This window comes from Octopus bimaculoides, chromosome 9, assembly GCF_001194135.2.
Source record: "Octopus bimaculoides isolate UCB-OBI-ISO-001 chromosome 9, ASM119413v2, whole genome shotgun sequence".
Classification (NCBI taxonomy): Eukaryota; Metazoa; Mollusca; class Cephalopoda; order Octopoda; family Octopodidae; genus Octopus; species Octopus bimaculoides.
Genome location: NC_068989.1, coordinates 89,337,878 through 89,348,584, shown reverse-complemented (window position 1 = coordinate 89,348,584; position 10,707 = coordinate 89,337,878). Strand labels below are relative to the sequence as shown.

The 10,707-nt window shown below is 40.0% G+C and overlaps 1 protein-coding gene across 1 annotated transcript in view; it reads right to left on the bottom strand.

Annotated features, from left to right (window-relative positions):
• LOC106882734 (ribosome biogenesis protein WDR12 homolog) overlaps positions 1-10,707 on the bottom strand; it is a 57,859-nt gene that overhangs the window by 5,793 nt on the left and 41,359 nt on the right. The window contains exons 2-9 of the mRNA XM_052970944.1: positions 8,676-8,800; positions 6,353-6,438; positions 5,648-5,754; positions 3,856-3,962; positions 2,432-2,547; positions 963-1,120; positions 320-365; positions 62-129 (exon numbers count right to left, since the gene is read on the bottom strand). Of these exons, the coding sequence (XP_052826904.1) occupies positions 62-129; positions 320-365; positions 963-1,120; positions 2,432-2,547; positions 3,856-3,962; positions 5,648-5,754; positions 6,353-6,438; positions 8,676-8,728 (741 nt within the window). The 5' untranslated portion in view covers positions 8,729-8,800. The remainder of the gene's footprint in view (positions 1-61; positions 130-319; positions 366-962; positions 1,121-2,431; positions 2,548-3,855; positions 3,963-5,647; positions 5,755-6,352; positions 6,439-8,675; positions 8,801-10,707) is intronic.

Sequence of the window (10,707 nt, the reverse complement as noted above, 5' to 3'; positions counted from 1 at the left end):
ATGGATGTCAAATGATGATGATAATGCTAAAATCTTTGCTTTATCACTTTTCCATAATTACAGAGATGAGACAAAATTCCTCAAGGCAGATTTTACATTGCCAAATATCACTCTTGTTGCCCACCTTTACTAGCAAGGCAGAGGACACAACTCAATGACTGCACTTTTTTCACAGAAACGACCCTGCTTATATGACAGTGACATTTGCTTACAAGTAGCTCAAGAACGCAAACTCATACTATCCATACATATATACAGGAAAGGCTTCTCTCATTTTCCATCTACCAAATCCACTCACAATAAAACATTCATTACTAACCTGTAGACCAGATTTTCAGCATATTGTCCCAGGAACCACTGCAGATCTACAAGATACCAAAAAGAAATGAAATGAAATACCTAGATTAGTTGTGGTGGTGGTTGAGGTTTACATTGACAATAATACGAGGAACACCAGTGGACCTTAAGGAGAACAACCCTGCTTGTATGACAGTGATGCTCATTTACAACCACTACATGATGTATAGACAAGGGTACACAAACACACACACATACACATATGATGGGCTTCTTTTTAGTCTCCATTTACCAAATTCACTCACAAGGCTTTGGTTGACCTAAGGCTAGAGTAGAAGACGCATGCCAAAAGTGCCACACAGTGGAACTGAAACTAAAGACTACATGATTAGGAAGCAACCTTCTTAACCACACAACCATGTTGGCATATATGTCCAGAAAAGAGACGAGATGCTCAAAGCTAGAATGCCTTTAACTATGTCTGCTTGATCAGGTCTGACCAAGGGCTAAACAACAGTAACAGTGGCAGCATCCTCATCGTTGCTCCTATTCTTGCTAGCCACCATTTATTATATAATCCTTACTCCAAAATCTATTTTAGTCAACCAGACAATATTCAGTGAGGCCCCAGAGGGATAAATCTAGTAAAAGCCATCTGAACTTACCCTTGTTTTGGTGTGGTCCACTGCCACACAATCCACACTGGCCGAATGACCACGACACACATAATTGCATTTCACTTCTTTGGTTTTGGGATTCCACTGCCACAGTAGCAGTGTTTGGTCATGGGATCCAGTGACAAATTCACAGACAGGACTTTCGTCTTTTTTAATGTAGTTTTGTAGTTTGTTAGAATTTCAGCCAAAACCAGGAAAAACATGGAAGAAGAAACAAGAAATCAATGTAAATATCAAACAACAAAGTAATACTACCACCCCATCCGACCCTACACTTGCTCTCTTTCTCCGTCTGTTAACCCACAAATACCTCACAAGCATATGCAATCAGTGTAACAGCCAGAGTTGCTAAGTCAAAATTTAAAAAAAGCATTATTTCTGTCCCCTCTATATCTTTTATATTTCAACTGGCACAAAGCCTATCATCACCACTCCCAGCCGAGGGGATTTTGTCTTGCAAGATACTTGGTGACTCTGTCAGTGCTGGTACCATGTAAAAAGCACCCAGTACACTTTGTAAAGTGGTTGACATTAGGAAGGGCATCCAGCCGTAGAAACCAAGCCAAAACAAACAATGGAACCTGGTGCAGCTCTTATAAAATCCATGACAGCATGGAAAACAGACACTAAAATAAAAAAAATGACCATTTCAATAGTTAAAAGGCACTAATCATTTAACGTCCGCCTTCCATGCTAGCATGGGTTGGACGATTTGACTGAGGACTGGCGAAACCAGATGGCTACACCAGACTCCAATCTGATCTGGCAGAGTTTCTACAGCTGGATGCCCTTCCAAATGCAAACCACTCCGAGAGTGTAGTGGGTGCTTTTAGGTGCCACCGGCACAAAGGCTAGTCAAGTGGTACTGGCAACGGCTACGCTCAAATGGTGTTTTTTACGTGCCACCTGCACAGGAGTCAGTCCAATGTTTTGTCCCCATGCCACCGGCACAAGTGCCAGTAAGGCAAAGCTGGAAACGATGCTTTTTACATGCCACTGGTACGGAAGCGAGACCGCTGCTCTGGCAGTGATCCCGCTCAGATGGTGCTGTTAGTGCTCCACTGGTACAGGTGCCAGTCATCGAATTTGGTCCAGTCTCAATCTCACTTGCCCCAACAGGTCTTCGCAAGCTGAGTTTAGTGCCCAATGAAGGAAGGTTGGCATGGGTGCCAGTCAACGAATTTGGTTCAATTTTTGATTTCGATTTCACTTGCCTCAACAGGTCTTCGCAAGAAGGGTTTTGTGTCCAAAGAAGGAAAGGTACGCATAAGTGGGCTGGCTATGGCTAAATACTCTCTCCACATCAGCATTTACTTGTGGTAAAACGAGAAGTGTGAGAGCAAAGTAAAAATACGCAGGGGCATAAACAAAGAATTTTTGTGCTGATACTAGTAAAAGGCACTAAACCGGCAACTCAAGAAACATCCTTAATTATAGAATACATTTAAAAGACTTACCATGTTTTATCCAAGACACACACAAAACCGGTGCTGTGTGTCCAGATATTGTCTTTAAGTTGACACCCTCTTTGTTCCAAATATGAATAGTGTTGTCATAGCAACCTGATAATATACTGAAGGTAAAAGAAAATATTATAAAAATAAGCAACAAAAATGCGAAGATATAAATTAAATGTTAATTCTTCACGTAGCACAAATTATATAGGGCTGTGTGAACTACCACAAGATCTACAGAGCTATGTCATCATCAAACGGTTCCATAGAACTTTTCAATGCTACAAGGATACATAGAGCTACATCAAGTAGAACAACTACATATAAAGCTTTGTCAAGCACTACAAGGTTATAGGGAGTGTGACTTCTAACCATGGCCTTACGTTGACTAATAAATTCAGATCATCATCATTTAATGTCCACTTTCCATGATGGCATGAATTGGACAGTTTGACTGAGGACTGGCAAGCCAGAAGGCTGCACCAAACTCAATCCAATCTAGCAAAGTTTCTACAGCTGGATGCCCTTCCTAACGCCAACCACTGAGTGTAGTGGGTGCTTTTTACATGCCACCGGCACAGGGGCCAGTCAGGCAGTACTAGCATTGACCACGTTTGAATGCCACCTGCACGGGAGCCAGTCAGGCGGCACTGGAAACAACTACGCTCGAATGATGCTTTTTATGTACCACCAGCTTGAGAGCCATTCAGGCGGCACTGGTATGGGAGCCAGTCAGGCGGCACTGGCAATGACCACGCTCGAATGATGCTTTTTATGTGCCACCAGCACAGGAGCCAGTCAGGCGGTACTGGCATCAACCATGCTCAAATGGTGTTTTTTACGTGCCACCAGCATGGGAGCCAGTCAGATGGCACTGGCATCGACCACATTGGTATGGTGTATTTTATGTGCCACCAGTACAGGAGCCAGTCTGGAGGGACTGGCATCGACCATGCTTGAATGTATTTCTATGGCAAACGTGGCTGTATGGTAAAGAAGACTGCTTCCCAACTATAGGGTTTCAGTTTCAATCCCACAGTGTGACACTTTGGGCAAGTGTCTTCTACTATATCCTCAGGCCAACCAAAAGAAGCCCTATTTGTGTGTGTGTTAGTGTCTCCTTGCTTTGACATTGTGTGATAGTTGTAAGCAAGTGTTATTGTCATTCGAGCAGTGACCTTCATTCCCAATCTTCTGTGAAACATGTCTGGCCATGAGAAAAACAGCTTTAATTATAAAAATAAAGTAAATGTTTTTAAAACATTGAATAACTATTGATGGGGGTCCACTGGAGTAAAATTGGAATCAAAAAGGGTCAAAAGGTAAAAACTGTTTGAGAACCACTGGTGTGAAGGACAGAACCAGGAAAAAAAATAAAAGGATCACAGAGTGAGAAGAGGAGGAAGAGCATGTAGGGAGTAACTTACTATTGTTTCCCTCCATGGATACAGCTGACCCAGTCATCATGGACAAGGGAATCTTCAGGCTGGGGTGCTGGGTGTCTCTCGAGGTATTCTACTTCAATAACATCTTCCTGAAAATTAAAAAAATTGTATAGTTGAACTGTAAATTTTATACAGGAAAATACACTTGTGCAATGTCAGTGTGCATGTATGAGAGAGTGTAAACATCTTGAGAGGAAAGTTGGACATAAGAGGCATCAGATGTGGTGTGCAAGTATGGTATGGTCATGTGATGCATATGGATGAGGACAGTTGTGTAAAGAAGTGCTGATCACTAACTGAGGAGGGAACCTGTGATAGAGATAGACCCAGGAAGACATGGAATGAGGTAGTGAAGCATGATCTTTGAACTTTTGGCCTCATAGAGGCAATGATTGGTGACCAAGACCTTTGGCAATATGCTGTGCTTGAGAAGACCCATCGAGCCAAGTGAAATCGTAATAGTGGCCAATGCTGGTGTCACGTAACTGGCACCCATGCCAGTGGCATGTAAAAGGCATCTTTTGAGCATTGAGGTGTTACACGAAAAGCACCTTCGAGTGTTGGGCCTCATGGAGGCACTGACATATGACCGAGACCTTTGGTATTATGCCATGCTTGAAAAGACTTATCAAGCCAAGTGACATCATAGTTGTGGCAGATACTGGTGTCACGCCAGTGGCACGTAAAAGCACCTATTACACTCTTGGAGTGGTTCATGTTAGGAAAGGCATCCAGCTGTAGAAAACCATACCAAATCAAACTCCTGAGTTCCTTTTGAGTGTTGGGCATCATCGAGGCAAAGTGGTTGAGTTCCTTTTGAGTGTTGGGCCTCATGAAGGCAAGGTAGATGAATTCCTTACGAGCAGGCCTCACGGACTGAGATGGCTGAGTTCCTTCCAAGCGTTGGGCCTCATGGAAGCAAAGTGGCTGAGCACCTTTCAAGTGTTGGGCCTCACAGAGGCAATGACCTTTGACATTATGTCGTGCTTGAGAAGAAGACCTATCAAGCCAAGCAAAATCAGTTGTCACAGATACCGATGTCATTGCAAATGGCACCCATGCTGGTGGCATGTAAAAGCACCCATTACACTCTCAGAGTGGTTGGCATTAGGAAGGACATCCAGCCGTAGAAAACCATGCCAAATCAGGCTGGAGTCCGGTGCAGCTTTCCAGCCCAGTCAAACTGTCCAACCCATGCCAGCATGGACAAAAGATGTATGATAATGATGATGATCTATATGTATATCATCATCATCATCATCATCATGAAGGGTTGGACAATTTGGCCAGAGCTGGCAAGCAGAACTGCACCAGGTTCCGGTCTGATTTGGCTTGGTTTCTACAGCTGGATGCCCTTCCTAACACCACTTTACAGCGTGTGCTGGGTACTTTTAATGTGGCACTAGCAAGTATAGCTGTGTGGTAAGAAGTTCTCTCCCCAACATCCGACAAGATGGTTCTAGGTTCAGTCCCACTGCATGATACCTTCAGTTAAGTGTCTTCTACTATAGCCCTGGGCCAATCAAAGCCTTGTGAGAGCATCTGGAGATGGAAACTGAAAGAGGCCCACTGTGTGTGTGTGTGTGTGTGTATGTACTTATAGTGGTGTCTGTGGTGGTGTTACTGGTTGCATAAATGGTGGTAGTGTTTGTGGTGATGATGATGGTTGTATCATTGTATCTGTTGTGATGTGAGTGGCTGCATCAGTGATGGTGGTGGTGGTGATTGGTTGCAGTGGTGTTGGTCACAGCCGAATGACAAATACATTACTTACTGTGGAGATATTGCTTTGAACGAGGTGCTCAAGAAGAGTTGTGTGAAGGAATTCTCCTTTGATAAGGAAATCAAAGTCAACCAGCTTTGGTGTGTCAGTGAGGGCTTCTGGGAACATGAAACAGAAGACAGCAAACAAAGACATTAACGACACGTTATAGAGCAACATACAGAGGCTGGTTACCTTTTAAAACAAACATCCATAAATATATACAGACAATATATATACAGATATATACAGACAAATAAACATTACAAATGCAATGTAATACAAAGTATACACAACACATGAATATCATCAATAAATGTTCATGGCAGAATCGTTAGCACAGTGGACAAAATGCTTAATGGTATTTCCTCTTGGTTTTTTTATGTTCTAAGTTCAAATCCCACCACAGTCAACTTAACTTTTCATCCCTTCAGAGTCAATAAAATAAACTACTAGTCAAGTACTAGGGCCAATATAAACAATTTGTTCCCTCCCCTCAAAAATTGTTAGCCTTGAACCCTGAAATGGGCTGGGATTCCATTCAAAGCAAAGATTGTGATCTCAGTTACTTACACCATGGGAACCAAGTAACTGGAGCTTCTGAGGCCTTGGGGGTCAAAAAAAAAAAAAAAAGACAAAAAATGATGCTCTAATAACCCAGCCAGTCTGCTGCCAATAAAGGGAAAGACTTGACAGAAGTTTGAATAATGAGAATACCTTTTAGCAATCCATTGACAAGACTGTTCAGTTCTTTGACAGTGATTTTACTGGGGACAGAGAATGGAGCATCGGGAACTGAATACCTGTAATAAGAAAATGTGAGAAGAGGGTGAATGAGATAATGTAGTATGAGACGAAAAGAAGTCAAAACAAGAGCAACAAAACTCCTTTCAGCACCATTCAAATTAACACATTTTTAAATGTGTGTCATTGTTATAATGTATAAAACCTATGAAAACAAATGAGAAGGATAAGTGATTTTAACCCTTTAGCATTTAAACCAGCCATACGAGGCCCAAACTGGACAGATCCAGGCTCTCATACTTACCCTACAATGTCATTCTAAAAATAAACAATCAAACCATTGAAACCGAGAAGCTATGATAAACTGCAAGATTAACAGAAAACAATGCAAATAACTAAGCATTATATTTTATTAGAGTAATCTGGATGCTGAAGGGAAATGATTAAAAAAATTGTTTTACTTTATAAAACAGATTCCATAGATATGCATGTGTGTGTGTAATCACCCACCCTTTCCAATCCCTGATCCACTCCACTATATACATCACCTTGTAACTTGGGTGCACACCCCCTGCCATCTGTCACATCTTCACCATCTTTCTATCTTCTCCACTTGAGGACACCATGTCTCTTTTCTAATGCAAGGCACCTTTCTGTCCCTCAATACTACTCCCTCCACCCCATTTGAAGGGTCTTGTCCTGCTGCAAGTTACTTGGTAACCACACTGGTGCTGGTGCCATGTAAAAAGTACCCGGTACACTCTGTAAAATGGTTGGCATTAAGAAGGGCACCCAGCTATAGAAACCATACCAAAATGGACAGATGACTTTGGTGAAGTCTTCTGACTCGCCTGTTCCCATCAAACCGTCGTCCAACCCAAACCAGCATGCTAAATGGACGTAAAATGATGATTATATATATATATATGTATATATAAGCACCGTTCATACGTGGGTTGTTGCCAGTGCCGCCTGGCTGGCTCCCCATGTCGATATGGCACGTAAAAAGCACCATCCGAATGTGGTCGATGATGATGATGTATGTGTATATATATATATATATATATATATATATATATATATGGTCCAGCCCATACCAGCATAGAACAGAGAGATTAAGTAAACAAACCATTTAGATTAATGGTTAAGATTAAGTTGAAGGAATAGTCCATTGATTCCTGGTATTCCACAAATCCAAAAGTATCCAAGGAGTAATTGATACATTTAAACTAATTACAGTAATAAAATAAATGGATTTGAGTATTAATACATGGGTTTCAGCAGCAAAATTTATTATTAGCACATTATTATTATTATTATTATTATAATTATTATTCATAATCTCATAGTAGCCAAATTGCCAAATGGTTTCATGCCAGAAATGGAGAAGCTAATCCAGCAATTATCAGAAAGAATTGAATGAAACAGTATTTGGTTATCATGAGACTTTAATTAATAATAATAATAATAACAATCCTTTCTACTAAAGGCACAAGCCCTGAAATTAGGGAAGGGGGGTGTCGATTACATCGACACCCCACCCCACCCCCTATCTCACTGGTGCTTAATTTATCGACCCCGAAAGTCTAAGAGGTAAAGTCGACCCCGGCGGAATTTGAACTGAGAATGTAAGGACGGACGAAATGCTACTAAGCATTTTGTCCGGCGAGCTAACGGTTCTAAGTTCGCCGCCTTTAATAATAATAATAATAATAATAAATAGTAATAATAATATAGCGGAAACGCAATGAACAGAAACACAGTTTATGCATACAATTACAAATATATACATATTATACACAGTTTAATAAAACAAACGTTTAAATGAAAGAAAAAAAAGGTGTGAGTTGAAGTTGTTTGACAATTCAACCCTCAAATAAATTGCAAATAGTTTTTGTTCAACCGCAGGTCAGTCTGCTCGTACAGAATGACCATGGGACTAAAATATTTAACCACCCTCCATTTTTTTTCCTTTTTTAATAGTAGTTCTAGACATATCTATTATACTTTTTTTTTTTACACACACACATATATACATATATATTTATATCGGACATGAGGGAGATTTCATTGGTATTTTAAGCAGGCGAAGCAGTAACAGAATGATGCTACAATCGTTAGGAAACCTGGAATGAGTGGAAAAGAAAAGAAAGAAAGAAAATCCAGCAGATATGTAATCGCTAAGAAAAGCATTGGATATCATTGAAACCAGCAAATAATGCAGAAGAGTGCTAGATATGCATCTAGGGTTTATCTTAACAGGGAAAAGAAAACGTTAAAGTAAAGCTGGACTTACTGAGATTGTTTTGTGAAGAGTCTCACCAGCACGTGCGACCCGGTGTTCGACATCTTGTAAATTGGAAAATATATATAACTTCCGGTAAACACCGGGATTCATGCGGTGTAAGACTGGTAATTACCCTGATAACAAAATGTATTATACGTTAATCACTGGCAATACAAATATTGCAAATGTATTTCTTGTTAGCTTTTTGATACTCTTTATATTCGCTATATTAACAGCTTAAGTCTTGTTATTACAGCTGAGGATGTCTTATGTCGTTTCTAATAAGCCCTATTTTCCTACGTCATTGTTTAGTTGTCGCTAATAGGATTTCGTACCACAAGGGAGACTACTGTGTCATGCAGCTCACATCGCTATATAACAGCAATCTTAAATTCTCGGCTGTAATATTAATATATAGGGCCAATAAATTATTCATGTTTTAAATACAGAGTAGTCCTTAAGTTTGTGATGCTAAACCTAGACAAGGTGAGGTTTTCTTATTTGTAAATAAAGAAAAAACAGTTCAAGTGACATTAATTTCGTTATGGAACCGATAATAATAAATAATCATTATTTTCAATTATAATTATAACCATTATTTCCTAATTATTCAGAAGTATAAGTATGGTTGCTATAATCATAGTTTTAGCATAACATAACGGCTTTCTTTGTGGTACTAAAACGTTGTTTAGCCCTTGGTCAGCTCAATTCAAACAGACGTGATCGAATGCGCTTTAATCAAGAATTTTAGATATCTACCAGGGTCCCAAAAACAGTCTTATTTAGCCTTGCAAAATTTGTCCAAGAAATTTTAGTGTAGTGCCTTAGTCTTATATTCTTCTGATTCAATTCAAATGTAATGAAGATTGCATGTGTAGATAATGACCACACTAAAATTTGAATTTCCAAATATTTTAAGCTGTATGGGTATATTTACATATGTAGATTTAACAAGTTAAGGATCAATGTTCAGTTAACATAACGGTTAGGAATGTTCCATAGATAACTTGCTGGATAATGTAATGAAGATAGTGGATGGAAATTAATCACTGCATATAATTAATGTGTTTCTGGACACTACAGGTAAAAGTTAGTGCTGTTTTGTCGACTACAGCATAAGTACGTTACTTAAAAATGAAAGAGGTGGAGAGAGAACAACATGTTGAAACAAACTGCATAGATTCCCAAAACGGCTTAGTGGCTCTCTGACTAGGTGTTGAATTTACCAGTCTTTTATAGCTGTTAACTGTCCTTCTAGAATCTTCAACCAAACTGTTTGTGTGGGGAAATATGCAAACTTCTCTTGAAGACTGTTGCCTCAATAAATTAAGTCAGCCAGAAGGCAGCGAGCTAGCAGAATCGTTAGCATGCCAGGCAAAATACTTGGCAGCACTCCGTCTGTCTTTATGTTCCGTGTTCAAATTCCACCGAGGTTGACTTTGCCTTTCAACCTTTCGGGGTCGATAAAATAAGCACCAGTTGAGCACAGGAGTCGAAGTAATAGACATAACTCTTCCAACAAAACTTCTGGCCTTGTGCCAAAATCAAAAACCGATATTAATCTGCCAGTGTTGGCAAGTTAAGCCATATTTCCATAGGCATCCATAACTTTTCTGACAACACACTTACTTTTATGGAAAATGTATTAGCTCATGGTTCTATATTGATGAAATCCAAGAGCTATGGTTCAAATCTCGGGTCTCACTGCAGGATGAAACTGCTTTTGGGGAAAGGAAAAAAACTACCATGAAGATTAAAATGTACAGTAAAAGACTGGCTATTTTCAAAAAGGGAATTGGTCAGCTAGTTGCTTAAGCGAGAACAATATTGCAATCGATGTTTTATCTTTTACTTGTTACAGTCATTGGACAGCAGCCATGATGGAGCACCACATTGAAAGATTTGGTCGATCAAATCAACCCCAGTCCTTATTTTTTAAAAGTCTAGTACTTCTTCTATTGTTTCCTATTGCTGAACCACCACGTTATGGGGACATTGCCAGGCAGTATAGGTGCTCCAGCATGACCTCAGTTAAATGACT